The sequence below is a fragment of the Sus scrofa genome, chromosome 8 (assembly GCF_000003025.6).
Source record: "Sus scrofa isolate TJ Tabasco breed Duroc chromosome 8, Sscrofa11.1, whole genome shotgun sequence".
Lineage (NCBI taxonomy): Eukaryota > Metazoa > Chordata > Mammalia > Artiodactyla > Suidae > Sus > Sus scrofa.
In genome coordinates, this window is record NC_010450.4 from 66110299 (window position 1) to 66134755 (window position 24457).

General features: G+C 36.4%; 1 protein-coding gene and 1 long non-coding RNA gene across 5 annotated transcripts in view; both read left to right on the forward strand.

Moving 5' to 3' along the window:
* The window catches only part of YTHDC1 (YTH domain containing 1), a 36190-nt gene extending 23771 nt beyond the window's left edge, over positions 1-12419 (forward strand). For 2 of the 4 annotated variants that reach the window (XM_021101400.1, XM_021101402.1), the window contains 8 exons: positions 2076-2160; positions 3417-3583; positions 6195-6277; positions 7549-7585; positions 7682-7721; positions 7829-7891; positions 9792-9926; positions 11417-12419. In XM_021101400.1, coding sequence (XP_020957059.1) covers positions 2076-2160; positions 3417-3583; positions 6195-6277; positions 7549-7585; positions 7682-7721; positions 7829-7891; positions 9792-9926; positions 11417-11641 — 835 coding nt within the window. In that variant the 3' untranslated portion in view covers positions 11642-12419. Of the gene's footprint in view, positions 1-2075; positions 2161-3416; positions 3584-6194; positions 6278-7548; positions 7586-7657; positions 7722-7828; positions 7892-9791; positions 9927-11416 lie in introns of all 4 variants that reach the window. The other 2 variants (XM_021101399.1, XM_021101401.1) reach the window with 1 other exon arrangement.
* LOC106508499 overlaps positions 17382-24457 on the forward strand; it is a 76411-nt gene continuing 69335 nt past the window's right edge. The window contains exon 1 of the long non-coding RNA XR_002346689.1: positions 17382-19333. This is a non-coding gene — a long non-coding RNA (uncharacterized LOC106508499). The remainder of the gene's footprint in view (positions 19334-24457) is intronic.

Here is a 24457-nt window from a genome sequence, read left to right on the forward strand (position 1 = left end):
GTCCATCCTGCTAATATTTTGTGGAAAATTTGGGGTAGTTATGCTTTTTTATTATTTTTAAGTAAGTTTTAGGTTTATCTTAAAAGAATATTCTTAAGTTTTAAAACTAATTTTATTTTTTAATACTCGTAAGTTTGTCAAGAGTTATTTTTCTATACTTAAAAGAAATCTGACGGGGCACAGGATATTTATTACATTATTTCTTTGGTTAAGTCACTTGAACTAAGTTTTTTGTATGAAAGGAGAATTGCATTTGACTCTCTGTTTTAATCACGTGTGAATAGATGGTGCCTGGTAGCATATAGGAGAAGGGAACATAAAAAGTGATTCCAGGTTGCCACCATGAGTTAGATCAGAAGAAAGCTAAAATCTGTAATAGGTCAAAATTAAATCTTCTGACTATATTTTATATTCACCCCTGTCATATTCATTCCAAGTAACTTATTTCTCTTTTCTTTCAGGGTTTCTCTGTTCCTTTTATTTTTAATGTCTAGACCACTATCCAGTACATAAGAACCTCTGTACCGTTTCATATTCTTTTGTTAAATTTGTGCCATTTACTAAGGTCCTTAAGTCAGAGAATCACTTCTATGTCACCTAGAATACTCACAGTAAAGATATCATCTTTATAGCCTGCTTTATTACATATCTGCTCGAAGACTAACTGAAGATGCCTGTTCTATAATTGTGATGACCCTTGACATGCAATTTTTCTTATTAATCTGAGCCCTCTTTTGCCTAAAGCCTCATAGTTCTCTGATATTCAGGCTGGGATTAACTATCAGAACAGTAGGCAAATGTCTCTAGAATCTAGTTAGAACCACTACCACAGAAGAATCTTAACCACAAGTGACTCACACCAGCTTGACATACACTTTTATTTTGGACCTAGGGTTTTCCATTTGTGATATTTAAATAACAGTGGTAACTGTGCAATAATTTATAACCTTCCTGTACTTTGGTAGTTGTAGGTTAGGTATTCTTTTCCTATAACCCTTTTTAACCGGCAATTTAGAGGAAAAATCTAAGAAACTATTAAAATACAAAGAGTTTTTGAAGTTCATGTTGTGGCCCAGTGGTAATGAGCCTGACTCATATCCATGAGGATATGGGTTCTATCCCTGGCCTCGCTCAGTGGGTTAAGGACCTGGCGTTACGTTGAGCTGCAGTGTAGTTTGCAGAAGTGGCTCAGACCTGGTGTTACTGTGGCTGTGGTGTAGGCAGGCATCTACAGCTTCTATTCAACCCCTAGCTTGGGAACTCCACATGCCACATGTGCAGCCCTAAAAAACAACGAAACAAAACAAAACAACAGAAGACATGAATCTGGGAAAGCAGCCCTGAACCAAGGGGACACTTACTTTCTTTTGTACTAACTGCCTGGTTTAAGGCTCATTTCTTTGTTGATCAGTTATTAAAAATACAGTTTTGGAGTTCCTATCATGGCACAACGGAAACGAATCTGACTAGGAACCATGAGGTTATGGGTTTGATCCCTGGCCTCGCTTAGTAGGTTAAGGATCCGGCGTTGCTGTGAGCTATGGTGTTAGGTCTAAGACGTGGCTCTGATCCCAAATTGCTGTGACTGTGGGTGTAGGCCGTCAGCTATAGCTCTGATTCAACCCCTAGGCTGGGACCCCCATGTGCTGAGGGTGCAGCCCTAAAAAGCAAAATAAAATAAAAACATAATTTTTTTTTGTTCGCAGAAGCAGGAAATATGCTAAATATTTGATATGTCAGTTTTTTGACAAACTACTTAAGTATGAAGAAAGTAGTGCTATCCTTGTTTAGAAGATGAAAAAATTCAGACCTAGAGAAGTTGAGAGAGAGCTAGGATTTAAACCCCAAATTGCCTTGGTTTCCAAGCTCATGTTCTTAAGCATATTCTTTAGGGTTTTTTGAGAACACGGAGAATGTGGAAAGGGTACATCGCAGAAGGGGGCTCCTTTGTAGGGAATAAGTTTTGCTAGTCTCAAATTTTAGTCACCTTTAAATCATGATTAACATATGAATTTGCTACTTAAGTAGTATAAAGGATTCTGCAAAAGAATGTAATGATCTTATTTTGTATTTAGGCGTGAATTACCCTTTACTAAGTCAGCTCATCTCACCAATCCTTGGAATGAACATAAGCCAGTAAAGATTGGACGTGATGGACAGGTTTGTTGTTTCAACTGATTATCTAAAAAACACATATTTAATCAGCCCTTTTAGAAATCTTTATTGAAAGACATTTTAAAACCATTTTAAATAGAATTTTTGGGAGGAGTTCCTGTCAATATGCAGCGGAAACAAATCCGACTAGAAACCATGAGGTTGTGGGTTTGATCCCTGTCCTCGCTCAGTGATTTTAAGTATCTGGAGTTGCCTGAGCTGTGGTGTAGGTCACAGATGTGGCTCGGATCTGGCGTGGCTGTGGCTGTGGCTGTGGCTACAGCTCCGATTGGACCACTAGCCTGGGCACCTCGATATGCCGCAGGTGCCCTAAAAAGACAAAAAAAAAAAAAAAAAAAGAATTTGTAGGAAAGATTAAAGGTAAATGTTCTTATTTGGAGCTTGTGATTACTGTGATTATGACTGATGAATATGACCTTTATTAATGTTGAAAGATAAATAGCTTTACATGGTACTTCATTGATAAAAAATTGAAGGAAAAATGTTTGAAGAGAATTGGCCTGACTTTAAATGGGTTTTCATTATATTATTACTGTTTTTAACACATTCTGAACTTTGTATAATACGTTTTAGAAATGCCATTTAACGTCTTTGCTGAAGTTTTCTGAATATAAGGAAGCTTTATGAAAATTAGATAAGTATATGTAAGGTTTTCAAGTTTGCAAAATAAAATTAAAATATTAAAAGACTACAGTGATTTCAAATAAACCTGTGACGCTTACAGTTTTTACATGTAATTTTGAACCAGGTTTTTGTTGTTCATTAGTGAAGATGTGGATAATTGAAAATAAAACTTAAAAAGCTCATAGATTAGTTTGCCCTTGTAGTTAATACGATGTATTTCAGTGCATTTAGATTTCATAATTATGAAAGTTGTTGACCTACACTAACATGTCTTTGCTCCACTGTGTTAGGATGGATGCCTTTATCTTGATACTTCTATATTTTGTACAAAGAAATACTCCTTTGCTGCCGAGGGTGATTGTCACAGAGTTTTTTTGTAGATCACTTTGGAGATTGTACACTATAAGGTTTTTATCCTTACATAAGTTAAATACATCAAACACTTTTGAAGGTTTAAGAAAACCTTTCAAGGAAGTTTATTGGTATCTCATGATCATCAGCCTTGGGAAGGAAGCCTCCAAGTCAGTCTGGTTTTGTTCTTGTACATCAAGAAAACACAAGTCTACTGAAAGGTTCTCCGTTTTTTCATCTTGTAAATTACTGCTTTCCTGTTCTAGGAAATTGAACTTGAATGTGGAACCCAGCTTTGTCTTCTATTTCCTCCTGATGAAAGTATTGACTTGTATCAGGTCATTCATAAAATGCGTCATAAGAGAAGAATGCATTCTCAGCCCCGATCAAGAGGACGTCCATCCCGTCGAGAACCAGTCCGGGATGTGGGAAGGTTAGAAACGTTCTTTGGACTGATAATAGGCACATGTATCAGAATAACATGATGGAGGAGTGATTCGTCAAAAGTTTGTCCTGCGGTAAAGAAGAAAGAGAAAATCCTCAAATCAAGCTGCATGGACTAGTTTGTGGCTTCATTGAGGATTTCACATGGTCACCTTGGTCTCACTGATTTTTCAAGAGGAAAATGGGGATCTTTCCTTATGCAGAAAAAATGATTTGCTAAAGAGCGATAACCAGTTTAGATTAGATATTTGATAATACAATGTATACCGTTGAAACGAGGTAGGCCTTTGTTGCTAAGAACAGGCTAGAAAGGAGGAAGAGGAGGAAGTCTTATTTGCAAAAATTGTTAATATTTTGTAAAAAGCCTTTTTTTTCAGGTGTGTCTCTGGATAAGCCTTATCAGATATGGGACTTGTATAAAGGATCACTAATATCTTTTCAGAAGATGACGCCTCATTTAGAGGATAAAATATTTTAAATAATTTTGATATTCAAGAGGAGCATTATTGGGACTGTTTCAAATTTTACCATCGTGATGTGTTAACCCCATTGTCAAATATTGTCTAACATGTACCCAGTGAATTCACACATCTTGCTGAGCTTCTGAAAACAATAGGTTCTTTCCAAAGGGGATCAAGTGGCCCTGGGAGACCCGGCAACAAACCAAAAAGAAGGGCTGTTGCTGTGTCTGTTTACAGCTTTTCCAGATGCTGGCAGTACCTGTGGACTTAAAGTGTTTTTAGAGGATCGCCATGGTTATTGATCACTACTTTATGAACTAAACAGCATTTTCCAGGAAAAGGGGGTTTAACTTGTTACAGAATTGGAGAAGTCTTTGCAAAGGACTGCTTAAGCCCTTCTACCCAACACCTTCCCCTGTATAGATTTGCATTCAGCTAAATCTAAAATATTCTGCTAAAGACTGTTGGATATATGGTTGATGGGATGAAACCTTTGGTTAAGTTTCCTTTTGGTGGAAACATCCTGTGGTAGGTACAGATAATCCAACAAGAGTCCCCATTTCTTTGAGCTTAAGAAGGACAATGTCAAGTAGGTAGGAGGAAACCTGGCAGAGCCCCATTACTTTTGGCTTAAAAGGACTGAGCACCAAGATGGCTTTTGAAGTTTTAAGCTAAGCGATTTCCAGTGCAATACAGTACATACAAGTGAAGTTTTTACCTCAGTTTTGCAATGGACTGTAAACTTTACTTATTACACCACCACACCTTCTCTCAAGCCTGCCAGGGCCTCCATATTTGTATGTGGCTTACAGCTTAAAGTCAGTAGTTGGACTACTTTATGAACTGTTACTATCATGTTTTATACCGGTCGTAAATGCACTTCCCAAACTACAAGAAAGCGGTATGTTTATTTTTTAAACCAGCTTTTAATTTTCTTAGTGTTGATATTGTAGATGCAACTGTTTTTATTCTGTTGGGGGGGAGGGCTTGGGTTTATTATTGCAGCTTTGCAGTTTGAGTGAACTTGTGTTGCAAAAGTTAATGAAAGCAGTTGATAATCAGAGAAATAGTTGGAAAACTAGTGATGCCAGGCTGGAGTTTTTGACATTAAGGGTAAAAAGCTATATTTATTACCTTTAAGACTTGGATTTTTTATTTTCTTTTGTATAGCTCTTTATTAAATGCTAAGTAAAATGACATGTATTTAATGATGCGTTTGCATTAGCCATCGAGATTTATGAAAAATAATAAAGAGCAGCCCTCTGCAGATAGTAAAGTTTCACCTTCTAAAGAATACACTTTGAGAAGTCCCCTTGTGGTGCAGCAAGTTAAGGATCCGGCATTGTCACTGCTATGGCGTAGGTTCGATCCCTGGCCCAGGAACTTCCACATGCCGTGAGTGCGGCCACAGAAAAATAATATACTTTGAATTCATTTTATGAACTCTGTTAAAACTGTCCCATTACTGGCCAGTTTTATTTTAAGGCATTCTCTTAATTCTTAAATGTTACTAACTTTAGAAATTAGTTTTTTAAAGTATTAAGATTTTTCAGAACTTTGCTGTAAAGTCAGTTTTAATAGTATCAGATTTTCTGTATGGACATGTGAAAAGTATAATTTTATGTAAAGCAGAAGCCAGACATTTAAGAAATTCTTAATTTTCTTCAGATTTAGCCTAAAATGACATCAATAACTTTTAACTATGTAGATTTTAGAGTTACCTAATATCTAATAATGGGAAAGTCTTTACTCTGTTTCACCTGAGTGAAGACTTTATTTGGGAAAGTTTTAATTGTTAAGCTGGATATTTACATTAGTTGGAGGGCAGTTCATTTACTTATGTTTAGGTTACTAAAAGGTGATTAACTTATTTTGAGCAGATTACTCTTTGCAAATGTCTCACCATAGCATGAAGATGACAGAGAATATCTTACTTCCAGCAATACATCTAAGGATTGGTTTATAGTGATTAATTTGAGGAAGGTAAATTTAAGAGATTTTAAGATATTTGCTCACCAAAAATTAGGGTGTTATTTTAAAGGAAATATTCTTTGTATTGATTTCTGTCAGAAACTCTTGCTTTGCTGTTTGTTCTCCAGCAGTTTTTGGTTTAATTTCTAATGTGTCTAATTTGTGTAGGCGTCGACCAGAAGAGTATGATATTCATAACAGCAGAAAGAAACCAAGGATTGACTATGCCCCTGAGTTTCATCAGAGACCAGGTTAATATTTTATAATCCTGCAGATATTTGACTTATTATTAAAAACAGCAACAACACAAAAACTTCTGTCATGATCCTATAGTTTTAAAAGTGAGAAAACTTTGCAGATGCGGCTCCTTAAACCTTAGGAAGTTATTATTAAATCTCACTTAGTAATTATTCCTCTACTTTGTTAAGGTTGTTTATTCCAGGGTGATTCATTCTCATATTCTGTTAATTACCTGAAATTGCTAATTTATAATTATTGCAGAAATGGAAACTGCACATGTGTTTTAAGGTAAAATGTAGTTAGGGAAGGCAATGATCTCATACTCTTATTTTTCTAGATAATGTATTTTATGTGGTATATAGCTCTAATACCTTGAATTTCTAATTGAAATTACACTATATTTTTCTAAATAAAAGTATCTTTGACGTCATATTTTTAGAAAGGAATGGGAAATACTTGGTTTGTAATCTAGAAGCAGCTTTTCAGTTAGTCTTTCCCTTACTGGAATTGAAAAAGGCAAACTATTGAGAAGATATTTATTCAAAACAGTCAGTGATACACTTTTAAAAATTAGGCAGTTTGGAAATTGGTGTTAGTGAGTAAGCATTATAGCTCTATTAGGTGACAAGTAGCTTTGATAAGCCTCATTCTTCAAAACAGGATATTCTGGAGAGTAAAATTAATTTTTCCCCAGTAATTTGGCCACTCACATTTGCTTACATTTTAATTTGCTGAGTCCTTATTAAAAGAAAGATGGAGAATATTTCTCTTATTACCATGGTCCGTCCTTTCAAAATGTGTATTTCTTCATTTTTGCAACTTTTCTGTAACTTTTTCTCTCCTAAAGTTTACATTTTTAAAAAACTATCTGTGGTTGATTTAGCAAGACTTAGATGTACACTCAAGGTGGAAGGAAAACATTTGTTTTTAAGGTAGTCCTGTTACAGTGTCCTCAAGATTAATTCCTCTGCCCTGCCCTCCTTACGGTGCAGCATGAAGATGTTTCTGTCTAGCAAGAATTGGGGTGTGGATTTAGAAGATCCATATGAAAACCTCTTTAGAAGTTTATAATTCTGTGATATCAGCAAGTTAATTAGTTACTTCTGCAGTTATGTAATCTGAGAAGAAAATCTGAAAATGGAGTAATACAATAATAGCATCATTTAATAGCATCACTATTATTTCATGGGAAGAATTCAAATGAGTGGTAAGGAAGGTTTAATTATAATGCCATAATAAAAAATATAAATTTGATATACTAAAATGCTTGATGTTTGAACAGGGTATTTAAAGGATCCACGATACCAGGAAGTAGATAGGTAAGTTGGGTTCACTCTTGCTTAGTTTTGAATTACATTCTTGGAACTAGTTTATGAATTACCTGAATTTAGTTTCACAAATCTTATTCCCAACAGACGATTTTCAGGAGTTCGCCGAGATGTGTTTTTAAATGGGGTAAGCATTTTATTTTTTATATTTAATGTGCATAAAATCAGTATCTGATTTATTTTGTAGTTTTAGGTTTTTTATTTATTGATCAATATTATCATCTTTCATTTTAGTCCTACAATGATTATGTGAGGGAATTTCATAACATGGGACCGCCACCACCTTGGCAAGGAATGGTTTGTATTTTTCTATTTTTGGAAGTTATTTAATTTTATTTTTAGTTCCGTACATTTTAAGTGCTTACTTGGATAGAATATGATTGTTAGAGTTAAGAGGCTTAAAATCTTTGGTGATAAAGAACTATGTGCTCTTTAAAGATTAATGAATGGTTTGTATTAATAACACAGGCTTATTAATTAGTAGGTGTTAGTTGTAGTGGCTAGTAGTGCAAACTCTTCAAATACCTCCTCTTCTCAACTCTGACCTTTGGAGAAGTTTCATAATAAATTTTTTCTAAGTTTTCCTTAACTGTAAAACTCGATGAGCATGCATCCATTCTTTGGCTCATCAGACTAATGTTTAGCATTTGCCGTTTGCAAGGCACTGCACTTGCGCTGGGCATACATAGGTGAATAAGTTATACGTTGGTCCTATCCTTATATGGCTTACAATTTAATGGAATAATGTCAGCTTCGTAAGATTGTCAAGAAACTGAATTTACAAAATACATGTAAAGTTGAGCGTAGTGCTTGACCATAATACTCAGTAAATACTCTGTAAAATAAGCTTAATTTAAAACCCTGTTTCTGAAGTTTAATTTTTTTCCTTTTTTTAAGAAAACTAGATTCTTCTTAGAGTATATTTTAAGGTATTGAGAATAGCTGAAGCATTCCTTAGAAATAAAAGACTTGCAAGTTTAAGTAGTTTTTATTGTTTCTTTCAAACTTTTTTTTTTTTTTTTTTTTTTGCTATTTAGGGCCGCACTTGTGGCATATGGAGGTTCCCAGGCTAGGGGTTGAATCAGCCTATATACCACAGCCACAGCAATGTGCAATCTGAGCCGCATCTGCGACCTACACCACAGCTCACGGCAACGCCAGATCCTTAACCCACTGAGCAAGGACAGGGATTGAACCTGCGTTCTCATGGATGCTAGTCAGATTCCTTAACCACTGGGCCATGACGGGAACTCCTACACTTTCAGATTTTAAATGCTGCCTTTAATGTATCCATTTCATCTGACTTTGTTTCAGTTAAGGTACTGTAGATGAAGTAAAATATGTATGTATGTTTGATAATATTGTCTTGACACTAACTAGGGAGAAAAGTGCCTTTTGTTTTCCCTCCCTTATAATGACATTTAAAAGTTCAAAAGCTCCTGGAGGTTTTTTCTTTTTCTTTTTAGGCCCACATCCATGGTATATGGAAGTTCCCAGGCTAGAAGTTGAATTGGAGCTGCAGCTGCTTGCCTTCGCCACAGCAGCCAGATCCGAGCTACCTCTGCAGCTTATACCGCAGCTCATGGCAGTGCTGGATCCTAACCCACTGAGAGGGGCCAGGGATCGAACCCACATCCTCATGGATACTAGCTGGGTTTGTTACCGCAGAGCCACAACGGGAACTCCCTGGAGGTTTGTTTTGTTTTTGGTTTTGTTTTGTTTTAGAATGGATTTGTGCAAGTGGTTAAGATGGTTGAGTTTAACACAAGAATGCCTGATTTTATGTCTAACTTCCACCCCTTTTCTAGCAGTGTTGACTATTTGGTGCCTTAGTTTCCCCTTTTGTAAACTATCTGTAGGATTGCTAGAGAATTAAATGAGATATGTGAAAAGCTTAGTACAGTGCCTGGTTTATAATAAATCACTGTGTAGTAAGGGCTTGCTCTTTCTGTTAGTATTTAAATGGTATGTTATAAAAGCTAAAATGTTAATTCTTAGAAAATGTGTAGAGAGTTGTTACATATTTTCAACAAGCAAATATAGAGGGTATTTTGAAGAATCCTAATGCCATCAAAGCAAGTATCTAGTACAGATTAAGTTATTTGTTTGGTATGCATGGTTTTGATAGGGATTTCTAAGAATGACTTGTTTACAAGGGTGTTTGATAGAGGCTTATGGAAGTAATTTTCTTTTTCAGACTCCTTATCCTGGAATGGAACAACCTCCACATCACCCTTACTATCAGCACCATGCTCCACCCCCTCAAGCTCACCCCCCCTACTCAGGACATCACCCCGTCCCACACGAAGCAAGATACAGAGATAAGCGTGTAGTAAGTGCATAGGGAGGCCAGAGTGGGAGAGAACTACTTAGAGTTCTGCAGATCATTTAAACGTGGGGCATACCAGATTATGTAGCGTTCTAGATTCTTAAGTATTTAAAACCTTTTCTTTTATTAAAAATGGCTAATCCCTTTGATGATTTAGGTAAACTGTATTTGATTTTGAGATTTCTGGGTCTTTAGTATAGTAGTTGAACTGAGTTTCTTTATTAAATGACATACACACAGGTGTGCTGGGCCACATAAACATCCTTTTATCTTGTCACATGATGAACAGAGCAGTAGTTTCTTAGCCTATCTTTGAGATACTGTCATCTGTCATTTATTTCCTTATTCTCAAAGATACTAGTCCTTCAAAATAAAGTCATACAAGGACCTTTAATCAGTGAAACAATTTGAGAATCTTAATTTACTAATAGACTTTAATTTAGTAGGTTTTGTTTTTTGTTTTATTTTTTTCTGGTTATGGAAGAAGAAATATTCAGCCTATGTATGATGAAATGTCAGTTGACTAGATAGGTTTTGGTGTTTTTAAAAATGCCTTTTGTAAATGATCACATTATTTTCAAAAAGGAAAGTTTTTCTAAGATTCTTTTACAAAATATAGTTGTCCTTTTTAACAAGTTCTGTTTCATGCACCTTTATATAGTACCTTTTTGCTTTGTATATATATTTATGCTTGTGTAGTATTCACATATTTATTATGTATGAAAGGAAGTGTGGGATTGTTTTTGAACCTTATATTCTATATACTGAAGCTGACTTGAAGAGACCAAGTTCAGTAAGTAAAGATGAGTTAGTTGAGAGCTAAGAGCGGGGGTCAAACCTAGAAGTAGCCACAGTGACAACCTTGTACCGCAATTAGTGGTTGTTTTACCCTTCATTGTCCTCCTTTAACCTTTCGTGTATTATTAGCTCTGTGTAGAATAGAATTCACAGTCTTTCTGCAGTATGTATTTTCTTAAGATGCTACCAAATTCTGTAAATTGTTTGTCATTAACAGTAAAGTCAGGAATGGGAACAATTCCTAATTTCACCATAAGAGGGCAGAATTGGTTTGGTTTAGTTGTTAGACTCAAAGGAGGAAAAATAAGTAGGGTTCACCTGTTCTAGAAAAGCATTGATGACATTTAGCACACTTGGCAGCATGTATTGATGTATTGATCATATAGTTAGTGGCAATCATTAGGTGATTATTTTGGCCTAAATCTTATAGGTATTGGAGGGAGAAATCCTTAAAGTTAAATAGAGAATTGACTGTGTGAAGTTCATTTTTAACAAGGTTTGAATATTGCTCTCTTGTAGGTGTTTAATTAGTAAGACATCAAAGTCCTTTGTCTAAATGTCCAAATTATATTCTAGAAATTAATACATTAGTGATTTCTCTAGACTCGTTCTCTTTATCAGAAAATAATTAAAATAAAGGGACTCATTCCATTTGGTTTTTGACATACACTTTACCCATTTCTTACCTTTTCTAGCATGATTATGATATGAGGGTGGATGATTTCCTTCGTCGAACACAAGCTGTTGTCAGTGGTCGGAGAAGTAGACCCCGTGAAAGAGATCGGGAGCGAGAGCGAGACCGCCCTAGAGATAACAGAAGAGACAGAGAGCGAGATAGAGGACGTGATAGAGAAAGAGAAAGAGAGCGATTATGTGATCGGGACAGAGACCGGGGGGAGCGAGGTCGATATAGAAGATAATGCGCTTTTGGAAGCACTGATTGTTTAAAGATAAAAATCTTGTATTTTTTCTTTTTGTGTGTGTTTACAAGTAGTAAATTTATTTCAACTGTCTACTTAAAAGTTCATTGTGTAGAAGGATTTATTATGACCCTCTTTGTTCCAAGCATGCAGTATAATAAGAACTGGAAAAACTCAAATCCTCCGGAGATGCACAGTTGACAGTTTGAGTTGACACTTCTATTGGGGCAGAATGGAAGAGTCCAAGAATGTAGATACTGATTCAGTCTCCATAAATGTTCATCTTCCTAGAGCGTGTTCATCCTAGAGTTATTTTTTGTTTGTTTTCCTTCTTTTGGATCTTGACTGATGACTGCCATGATATTTTGCTTTGAGGTGTTTCTAAATGTAGTTACACACGGTTCAGTAAAAATAATGCTGCTATCAAGTATGCAAATATTGAAGTATGATGGTTTGACTGTATGGCAGTGTTCAACCTCTTGGTTTTTCCCCTTCCCTCTTTTTTTTTTAATCTTAAAAAAAGTCACTTTTTATTTTTCTTCTGTCTTCAATGATGAGAGCAATATTAAGAAGACATTGGTATCTAATTTTTAATCTTTTTAAATAAAAATTCCTATGTTCAGTAGCATGGTTGATGGTATTATTTAGCTTTCCCCTCCAAACTGTATACATTGGCTTGGAATGTTCACAGCAGCGCGTGTGTGTCAGCGGAAGATAATTCTCATATTCTACATTGCTACTGTTTTGTATAAAATAAATTGGTAAAGATTGACACTTATCTGTTGTATTTCTTTTCTTGTCTGGATGCAGGTTTGTTTTCTTATATATTAGTGGACATAAAAGAATGCTTTTTGTTTAGGAATTATGGGAACTCCATTTACCTGTTTTTGCATGTTTATTAAAAATGATTAATCTAGGTCAATTATATTAAAATTATATTTTATTTCTAATGTAAAAGAACTAATGATACACAGGGAGGTTACATTGATATTCTGGTTAAATTTCAAATTTATTCATTTGATAACATTTTTGAATCTACTCGGGGTACAGGATTGTTTTCTTCTTTCAAATTTTCTGTTGTTTTAATCTTTGCTAATTTAGCTACTTTAGGTGTTTTCTATTTTACTTTTATAAAGTACACTCTAGGAGTTACTGTTGTCGTTCATTGGGTTACTAACCTGACTAGTGCCCATGAGGATGCAGGTTTGATCCTCGGCCTCGCCCAGTGGGTTGCTGTGAGCTGTGGTGTAGGTTGCAGATGCAGCTTGGATCCTGCATTGCTGTGGCTCTGGTGTAGGCCGGTAGCTGCAGTTCTGATTTGACTGTAGCCTGGGAATTTGCATATGCCGTAGGTGTGGCCCTAAAAAAGCAGAAAAAAAAAAGTACACTCTAAAATTTAACCCTCTTAAAGTTACTAATTTTAAGTTAAATCACCATGCTTTCTGAATCTTTTATACAAATTGTATAAAATATAGTTTATGAAAGATTTTTGTATTTCCTTTTGAGTTATCCTATAGTTTGGTCTTTATTATGTAGAATAAACATTCAGGATATTTGAGCACATATTTTGTCTTCATTCATTGTCATATTTATAATTGTGTTCGATATCAAATTATAAATACAGTTTTATACTCAGGTCTTTTTTTGCATTTTAGGGCCATTATCTGCAGCATGTGGAAGTTCCCAGGCTAGGGGTGGAATCGGAGCTGTAGTTGCCAGCCTAAGCCATAACCACAGCCTAAGCCATAACCACAGCCTCAGCCACATGTGATCCAAGCCATGTCCGTGACCTACACCACAGCTCTTGGCAACGCTGGATCCCTGACCCACTGAGTGAGTCCAGGGATCAAACCCACATCCTCATGGATACAAGTTAGATTCGTTTCTACTGCGCCACACTGGGAACAACTATACTCAGTCTTAACACAAGAATTTGAAATATGTGCAGTATGGTGGAAACTATGTTAAGAAACCCAAGTTCTAGTTTCAGCATTGCCTTTTAATGCATGTTGTCACGTAGAACTGTCATCACTCACTTAGAATATTTTGTCATCACAGGTATAGCTTCCTTCTGTTCCTGATATATTTTTACCATCCTGTTTAGAACGCCTTGGTCACACTTCTGAAGGACATAGATCCTACTTTGTCATACCATTATAAAGTAAGATCCTAGAATTTCCTGACCCCAAGGTAAGGATGACTGACATATGGGTCATTTTATTCCGATTTATAAAATTTTGAATTGGGTAGAAAACATCCCAAATGTAATTTGTTATACATAATGAAATGTACACATTTACTAAGTATACGTTGAAGCACATGTGACTTAAAGTTACTTGTAGTAGGAGTAGGAATTTTAGAGCATAACAAAGCCATAGTGGTCTATCTGGACCATGAGCCATCGAATTTTTTTTTCCTTTTCATATTTTTCATTCTTAAACTTTGTGTTTCCCTTTCAGCTTCTTATGTCGTAAACTTGCCTGTGGCATCTGAAAGATTCTTCAATCTGACAAATGATATTCAGGGTATAACAGGTCAGAAAACTTCCAGATAATGGCTTCCACTGAACTCACTCATAGGAACTTAGTTTTTGAATTCCATGGCTGCAGTTAGCCTCATGGAGTTTTCAGGGGACTCAGTGATTTCGGAATGTGAGCTCAGTATTTTTGGTTGGAAATACATAACTAATTGGCAAATAACTGGCTTATAAAATGCAAAAATTCCAACTATCTACTTCATCTTTAGTTGTTTAAGAGTGGATAAGAATTTTGATTTTTTTTATGGGAACTCCTATTTAAAGTATTTCTTTGACAATGGGAGTAACTGTTTTTTCCTCAGAGTTTTTAACGAGTCTAAGTTAAATGTTGGGGTAAGTTTTAAGCTCCAAATGCTCAATTTGTTTTTTATTTTTGTGTTTTCAAAAAAATTTAAATGCACATAAAAATCTACTGTATATAAACTTCCTTTTTGGGATTTTGGATAAATTTAAATCCCCATTTGTGATGTTACTCATTTCAAAAATCACAAACCCATATTCTGTTTTGTAGAATACTTGTGCAAGAACTGGGGTTCTTCTCATACTTTGTAAGCAGACATCTTTAGAAATGTACTATAGCAGTTGTCTTTAATCACTGCAGTCATACAGCTTGATAGAGAATTTGATAGATTTACTGACTCCGTAAATTCTAAGTAATAGTTATAGTGACTTTTACTAATTTCCTAAATAGCTTCCATGTATCCTTTTTATCCCTCCTAATAGTTCTTCAGCTATCACTCAAGTATCCCACCCTTCTAGAACTTGTGGTTCAGGAATAGCTGGCCCGGCCTTCAGAGTGGGCTTAATTGGCCTGGGTTATCCCATTTGTTTGGGAACTCCTAAATCAGGGCATGGCTTTCCTTTTGCTGGGACTTGGCTTAAAACTAGGCAGTTTACCATACTTAGGCTGATGATGTAACATGGGAGGTTTTTTTGGCTAGAAAAGGCCATCTGCTCTTAGTGTCACTGAAATAGATGCTTTTTCACCTCAGGGGACTCAACTATGGGAATGTGAAGGCTGGAACTGTTAGTTATTTTGCCAGCTTTGGAGAACTGGTTTGAGTTTAAATCCCACGAGCAATAGGACAACCCAGTCTATCTTGCATCATAGAATATGGTAGAACATTCTGTAATCTTTGAGGGGCTTTTCTACTTCACTGGGCCTTAAACCAAAGAGGATTTAAGTATAGTCAAGGATTTACAGAAAAGGAAAGATCACTGGGAAGAGGTTATAGATCTGAGTTAAGCAGTGAGCGAGTGAGGGTATAGAGTCAATAGAGACCAATGTCATAAAAAAAAGTGTACTTCTCAGGAAGGAGTGACAGGGTGGTTTGCATCAGACCCAAGTGCTGATATGAGAAAAGATGCTCAGAGCACATTGGAGTTGCATAGTGAAAATCTGGTAAAGGGTGAAAAGAGAAAGGGGAAGAACTTGAGTGATGTCACATTGAACATCCTCTGTGGTGGGTGCTTCTGACTTTATTGCTAGCATGCAATACAGTCAGGCTCAACTGTTTAAACTCCATAAACTCTTCTGAGAGGAAGAAGAGTTTATTTTTTCTGCATTTGGGAATGTGCTTCCTAGTGCAGTCTGGCAAAATAGTCCAGATACGATGGTGATTAGGAATGAAGGGGAAAACAAAATATTGTTTAAAACAGTTACAAATTTTTAATTTATTTTAGTTTTTTAATTGACGCATAATTGAAATGTAGCATATTCATCTCAGGTGTATAGCGTGATTACGTATTTGCTTATATGGTGAAACCACTACAATAAGTCTAGTTAACATCCATCACCTCACATAGTTATAACTTTTGTTTCTAGCGAGGGGGACTTTTAAGCTTACTCTCAGTAACTTTGAAATATGCAGTATTTCCACCATGCTGCATGTTAGGTCTCCATGACGTGTTCATTTTGTAACTGCAGGTTTGTACCTTTTTAACCCTTTCACCCATTTTGCTCACCCCTCCGCTTTTGGTAACTACCAACCTATTTTCTATATTTTTGAACTTTATAAAATTTTTACTTTGAATTTCTCTTTTAGAGTCCATATTTAGGGGACATCATACAATATTTGTTTTTCTCTGCCTTTTAGCATAATGCCTTCAAGTTCCATCCGTGTCAAAAAGTAGCAAGATTTCATTCTTATTTAAAATGGCTGAATAAGTAAGCCAGTTATAATGGAAAAAAATAAATAAAAATCTTTATTATAAAAAATAAAAAAGGCTGAATAATAATCCATTGTGACTATACGCCCCTTTTACTTCATTCAGACATTAATGGACATTTAGGCAATTGAAAATTTGAAACGAACATGGAAGTGCATATATCTAGTGTTTTCATACTCTTTGGGTAAGTCTCCAGAAGAAATTGCTGGATTGTATGGTTCATTTTTTTCTTTTTTTTTTTTTTTGTCTTGCTTTTTCTGTGGCATGTGGAGATTCCCAGGCTAGGGGTCTAATCGGAGCTGTAGCCGCTGGCCTACACCAGAGTCACAGCAGCGCTGAATCCGAGCTGCGTCTGTGACCTACACCACAGCTTATGGCAATGCCAGATCCTTAAGCCGCTGAGCAAGGCCAGGGATTGAACCTGCAACCTCATGGTTCCTCGTCAGATACGTTAACCACTGAGCCACAATGGGAACTTCCGGTCGTTCTAGTTTTTAATTGTAGAAGCTTCATGCTATTCTCCATAATGACTACCAACTTATAGTCTCACCAGCAGTGCAGAAAGGTTCTCTCTTCACATCCTTGTCAATGCTTGTTATTTCTTGTCTTTGTGATAATAGCCATTCTAACAGATGTGAGGGGATATTTCTCTGTTTCTATTTGTATTTTCGTGATTAGTGATGAGCACTTTTTCATATACCTATTGGCTATCCGAGGGTCTTTGGAATATGAGTATTTAGATCTTTTGCTTTTTTTTTTTTTTTTTGCTATTTCTTGGGCCGCTCCTGCGGCATATGGAGGTTCCCAGGCTAGTGGTTGAATCGGAGCTGCAGCCACCGGCTTACACCAGAGCCACAGCAATGCAGGATCCGAGCCGCGTCTGCAACCTACACCACAGCTCACGGCAACGCCGGATCCTTAACCCACTGAGCAAGGGCAGGGACCAAACCCGCAACCTCATGGTTCCCAGTCAGATTCGTTAACCACTGCGCCACGACGGGAACTCCTGCTGTTTTTTAACTGGAGTTTTTGGGTTTTGTTCTTTTGTGTTGCTATTGAGTTGTTTGAGTTTTTATGTATTTTGGATATTAACACCTTGTCAAATGTAATTTTCAAATATTTTCATCCATTCTGTAGGTTGCCTTTTTGTTTTGTAGATGGTTTCCTTTTACTGTCCAGAAGTACGTTCGTTTGATGTACAGGCATACCCTGGAGAGATTGATTGCACGTTCAGTTCCAGACCACCGCACTAAGCAAATACCTGAATAAAACTGGTCTTAATGGGTTTTTTGGTTTGCTAGTGCTTATAAGTACTCAGAAGTGAAATTGCTGGACTATATGGTAGTTCTACTTTTAAATTTTTTGTGGAACCATATTATTTTTCATAGTGACTACCAATTTGCAGCAAGGTTCTCTTTTCTCCACATCTTTGTCAGTGGTTGTTATTTCTTGTCTTTGTGATCATGTTTACACTATGTTATAGTCTAGTAAGTCTTAAAAAAGCAGTATATCTACTTTAATTAAAAAACACTTGCTAAGAAATGCTAACCATCATCTGACAATTCAAGGTTGTTATAGTCTAGTAAGTCTTAAAAAAGCAATATATCTACTTTAATTAAAAGGCGCTTGCTAAGAAATGCTAACCATCATCTGACAATGCAAGGTTTCCCCCAGCCTTCAAATCTGTAAAAAGTGCAGTATTGGTGAAGCACAGTAAAGGGAAGTACAATAAAACAAGGTTGCTTGTGGTCCAAAATAAACTCATTTTGCTCTTAATTGACTCTGCTTTTAGAATCAGATACAAAAAGACATCACAAAGACTTATGTCAAGGAGCTTATTGCCTGTTTTTCTTCCTCTGGGAGTTTATTATTTCAGGTTCTTAAGTCTAATCTATTTTGACTTAACTTTTGTCTATGGTATAAGATGTCCAGTTTCTTTTTCATGTGCCTGTCTCATTTTCCTAGTGCCATTTATTAAGGAGACTGCCCTATTCCCATTGTATATTTTTTGACTCTTTTGTTGTAAACTAATTGACCATGTATGTGTGGGTTTATTTCTCAGCTTTTTATTCTATTCCATTGATCTATGTATCTTTTTATGCCAGTACCACACTGCATTCATTACTATAGATTTGTAGGATAGTTTAAAATCAGAGTGTGTGAGGCCTCTAGGTTTGTTCTTTTTTCTCAAAATTGCTTTGGTTATATTGGGGGTCTTTTGTGATTTCATACAAATTTTAGGGTTGTCCCATTACTGTGAAAAAATACTGTTGGAATTTTGATAGGAACTGCATTAAATCTGTAGATCACTATGGTGTTGTTATGGACATTTTAACAGTATTATTTCTTCCAATCTGTTATCACAAGATAACCTTCCCATTTATTTGTCGTCTTCAATTTCTTTCATCGGTGTCTTGTAGTGTTCAGTGTACAAATCTTTCACCTTGGTTAAATTTATTGCTAGGTATTTTCTTTTTCATGCAGTTATATAAATGGTTTTTTTGAATTTCTCTTTCTGATAGTTTGTTATTAGTGTATTGAAATGTAACAGATTTTTGTATATTCATTTTATATCCTACACTTCCTGAATTTATTAGTTCTAACAGTTCCTGAGAGTGTCTCTTTAGATCTTTTGAAGTATCCCAGACCAGAAGCCTACCTCTCAGGCCAAAGCTCCAGGACAAACAAATAGACCTTTTTCTCAGAAGGACTGGGGGTGTTTCTGTCTACTGTCTGTTCCGTGCCATGCACTGGTAGTTTGCCAAGAACTGTCTCTCTGATTGTTAGTTACAGCGCCATCTGACCCAGGAGTGCAAGCCCCCGGGCCTTCAGGGACTGGCAATCAAGTGGTGTCCCCTAGGTGGCAGTGACAAAAATCAGGACTCCAGCAGAGGGAGAGCATGAAGGTAGCACTTGTTCAGAAGAAAGAGGAAAGAGAAAAAATGGTGAAAATGGTGTCTCTGTCCCTGAAGATTAACCAAGAAAGCGTAGGTAGTATGTTATCAGTTATCAGTTTGATTTATTCCAGGCTTTTTTCTTTGTTTATATATAATCATTTGCATGCATTGTGTGAAATTATTATTTTAGAGAATATTTCTTCAAATAGCTTTTTTCCACTTAACAATATAAAATGAACATACTTCTGAGGTAGAGCATATGAATGGCTCCATCTTTTCTAATGTATGGAAGTACCAAAATATCTTTATCCATTAACTTATTCCTGGATAATTGGATAACTCTTAAATGTTGCTATTACAGCTGTGCTATATTGAGTATTCTCTTACATATATCTTAACACTTAAACTATTTCCCATAAAATAGGGATCTTAAAATTATATGGTTTAGTCACTTTACATTTTGATAGCTATTGTCAAATCATGCTGCAAATAGTTTTACAATTTGTTTAAACAGTCTATGGGACTTGTCCATTTACTATATATTCTACTCAGCACTGGGAAGTATAGTGTTCTTAAATTCCTGCAATCCTTTCAGACTCTTTCACTGTCATATTTATTTTCACTTTCTCAATTTATTTATAAATGTGAGCATCTGTGCAAAAATTTATGGAACATTTGTATTTCTTTTCCTAGAAATTGCCTTTTCCTATTCTCTGCTTATAGCTGAGTTTACCATTTTATTATACTTTATACATATGAATACTATATGTAGGAAAGTTAATGTGATATGTATTATCTATATTTTCAGCTAAGGATAGGTTGTCTTTTTATTCTGTTTATGGTATCTTCCTCCATATGCAAGTTTAAATCTTTCATATGGGCGTTCCCTAGTGGTTAGGATTAGCTGCTTGCACAGCTGCAGCCCAGGTTCAATCCAATCATCAGGCTGCTGCTCACTGTAGCCAAAAAAAAAAAACAAACTGTGATTGTTTTGGAGTTCCCTGGTGGCCTAGTAGTAAGGATCTGGTGTTGTCACTGCTGTGCCATGCTTTCAATCCTGGCCTGGGAACTTCTCCATGCTGTGGGCATGGTCAAATACATAAATCTTTCATACAGTTGACATGTAAATTATTTATGGATTCTTAATTTTATACTGTTTTCAAAGCTTCTGAAAAGTGTATATATTTTTAAAATTTAGAAGTTTTTTTATGTTTAAATCTTTAATCTACCATTTATAATATGGCATGGGGTCTCATGATACAGTTGTCCCAACACCATTTATAATTGCTTAATCATGTCTGAATGATTTTTCAAAGCCCCTATCATCACACACTGAGTTTCTGTATATACCTGGGTCTGCTTTGGAGTCTAGAGTGTTCATTGATCTGCTTATCTGTGTCATCTTGCACCAGGGCAACAGTGTTTTTTTTAATAACTGTGATCCACTCTAGTATATATTTTTCACTTCCAATTTTTTTCTTATTTTTGTGAATTTATTTATTTGTACATTTTATTTATTTATTTTTGGCCTCACCTGTGGCATGTGGAAGTTCCTGGCCAGGGATCAAACCTGTGCCACAGCAGTAACATGAACAGCTGCAGTGACAATGCCAGATCTTTAGCCCACTGCACCACAAGGGAACTCCATTTTTTGCATTTAATATTTCATATTAAAAATATAACATTTTTGTGCCTTTTAAAAATATTTTCAGGATTTTGAAGTAAATGCATTGAGATCATAGAAGTATTTGGAGAGAATGATTTAACTATTGAGGTTATCTATCTAAGTGTACATTTTTTTCTTTACTTTTTTTCATGCTAAGTAAATTTTTATATTTTTTTCTTCAAATATGTATTACATATTTCTTGTTAGGATTATGTTATTTTATGTTTTCTGTTGCTATTGTGTTTTTTTGGCTGCACATGTGGAAGTTATTAGGCGAGGGATGGAACCTATGCTGCACTAGATCCTTAACCCATTGCACTACAGGAGAACTTCCAAATTTGACAATATTTTGTTTGATTTTTTTTCCTGACACTTTGGAAATTTATTGACTTAAAATTTTTATTTTGTCTTTTTAGGGCTGTACCCTCAGCATTCGGAGGTTCCCAGGCTAGGGGTGCAGTCGGAGCTGAAGCCATTGGCTATACCACAGCCATAGCAACATGGGAGCCAAGCCACGTCTGCAACCCACACCACAGCTCATGGCAACACCAGATCCCCAACCCACTGAGCAAGGCCAGGGGTTGAATCCACATTCTCATGGATACTAGTTGGGTTCATTAACCTCTGAGCCATGACGGGAACTCGGGGTCTCCAATATGATGCTTCCAAATTCGACACTTGGGAAATCTGTTGACTTCCATGATTGCTGTGGCTAGGTCTTCCAAAACTATGTTGAATAAAAGTGGTAAGAGTGGACATCCTTGTCTTGTTTCTAGTCATAGCCGAAATGATTTTCAGCTTTTCATCACTGAGTATGATGTTATTAGTGGGTTTTTCATATATGGCCTTGATTATGTTGAGATAGGCTCCCTCTCTGCCCACTTTCTGGAGGGTTTTTATGAATGGATGTTGAATTTTGTCTAAAGCTTTTTCTGCATCTGAGATGATCATATGATTTTTATTCCTGTTTGTTAATGTGTATCATACCAGTTGTCCTGCACATATTGAAAAGTCACTAAATCCATGGGATTAATCCCACTTGATCACAATGAATGATTCTTTTAGTATATTATTGGATTTGGTTTCCTGTTATCTTGTGTCTGTGTTCATCAGTAATAATGGCCTTTCATTTTCTTTTTTATTTTTTTTGTGGTGTCTTTGGTTTTGGCATTGGGGTGATGGTGGCCTCATAGTATGAGTTTGGAAGTGTTTCTTCTGATGCAATATTTTGGAATCGTTTCAGAAGGGTATGTGTTAACTCTTTAAATGTTTGATAGAATTTGCCTATGAAGTCTTCTGGTCATGGACTTTTTGTTGGGAGTTTTTATTTTTTGTATTTTTTATTTTATTTTATTTTATTTATTTTGTTTTTTAGGGCCACACCCAGGCTAGAGGTCCAGTTGAAGCTGTAGCTGCTGGCATACACCACAGTCACAGCCACAGCCACAGCGGTGCAGGATCTGAGCCGCATCTGTGACCTACACCACAGCTCATGACAACACTGGATCCTTAACCCACTGAACGAGGCCAGGGATCCAGGGATCGAACCTGTGTCCTCATGGATGATAGTCGGGTTTGTTAACTGCTGAGCCACGATGGGAACTCCTATTTGTTACCTTTATGGCCCCACCCACAGCATGTGGGAGTTCCTGGGCCACAGCTGCTACCCACACTCAGCTACACCAATGCCAGATTCTTCAATCACTGCAACAGGCCAAGAATCAAACCCACACCTCTGCTGTTACCCAGGCTGCTGCAGTCAGATTCTTAACCCACTCTGCCACAGTGTGAACTCCAAAACTTTATTAAAGTTCTCGTTTGTTCACTGTGTTCGTTCTGGTCATGAGTTTTTGTGATTATTTTATGTTGACCTTACCCTGACATTTTATTAGCTTTCCTTGAATATTTGCTGATTGTTGGTTGTCTGTTCATATTTAAGAATGAGGCAGTAGATCCAAGAGCTCACTGAGAACCTTTTGTACCTGTGAAGGATTGGTTAACTGTCTGGCTTTGACTTATGTGCTGAGTATGTATTACTAGACATTGCCTAAGGGCCCCACACATTTGAGAATGAGAAAAGCTTTACTTTGATGTGGTACATCAACTTCAGTTACTCTATTTCACCCTTGATAATTTCAGTTTCTTTAGAGAAGGACTTTGATTTAGGGGAAGGCGGTATTGAGGGTAAGTAGGATGTAGTCACCACAGTGTAAGGTTCTAGCATCTAGTTTTTCTGTTCTCTCACTGAATTTTTCTGCTCCAGCATCCAATCCAGGTTCATATGCTGCATTTAGTTGTCATATTTCTTCTTAGTCTCTTTTTTTGGTTTGTTTTTTGTTTTTTGTCTTTTTTGGGCTGCACCCGCAGCATATGGAGGTTCCCAGGCTAGGGGTCCAATCAGAGCTGCAGCTGCCAGCCTACGCCAGAGCCACAGCAATGCCAGATCCGAGCCCCATCTGCGACCTATACCACAGCTCATGGCAATGCCGGATCCCCAACCCACTGAGCCAGGCCAGGGATCGAACCCACAACCTCATGGTTTCTAGTCGGATTCATTTCTGCTGCACCACGACAGGAACTCCTCCTTAGTCTCTCTTTAAATCTGAGATAATCTTTTGGTATTGTTTGGGTTTGGGTTTGGGGTTTTTTTTGGTCTTAATTTTGACACTTTTGATGAGTTCTTGCCCAGTTCTTTTATAAGACGACCCTCAATTTACGTTTGCTTGATATTTATGATTCAATTCTAATTATGCATTTTTGGCAATAATACTGCTGAAGTGATGTGAACTTCTTAGTACATCATTTTCAGGAGATATATGATGTTAATGTATCTCGTTAATGGTGATTCTATCTTTGATCACTTGGTTAAGATGATGTCTACAGGTGTTCCTATACTGTAAAGTTAGGATTTTTTTTTTTTTTTTTTGTCTTTTTAGGGTCACACCTGCAGCATATAGAAGTTCCCAGGCTAGGGGTCAAATCGGAACTGCAGCTGCCAACCTACACCACAACCACATCAGCGTGGGATCCGAGGTGTCTGCAACCTACACCACACAGCTCATGGCAACGCTGGATCCCTAACCTACTGAGCAAGGCCAGGGATCAAACCCATGTCCTCATGGATACTAGTCGGGTTCATTAACCACTGAGCTACAACAGGAACTCCTGTGATATTATGATTTTTAAAATTTAAAATGAAACTCATATATATACATATACATAAAAAAAATCTCCAGTACTAACTAAATGAAAATTGATGTAATACTACTAATTTCAAACAAGTAAAATAAAAACAGAAAGTATGAAATGTGATACATTTCTATGAATAAAAGTAATACACTGAGCAGTAGCACCTAAAAAAATTGTGAGGTTTTAATATACCCTCAGAGCAAACAAAAAGTAGTATGAAAGTTGACTGTTTTGGCAACGAAAATAAGAGGGTTCATTTATTGAATCCTGGAGCTCCATAGAGAGTATATATATATGTTTTAAGAGCACACACATGGAATATTTTATAAAATTGACCTTAGGGAGTTCCCGTTGTGGCG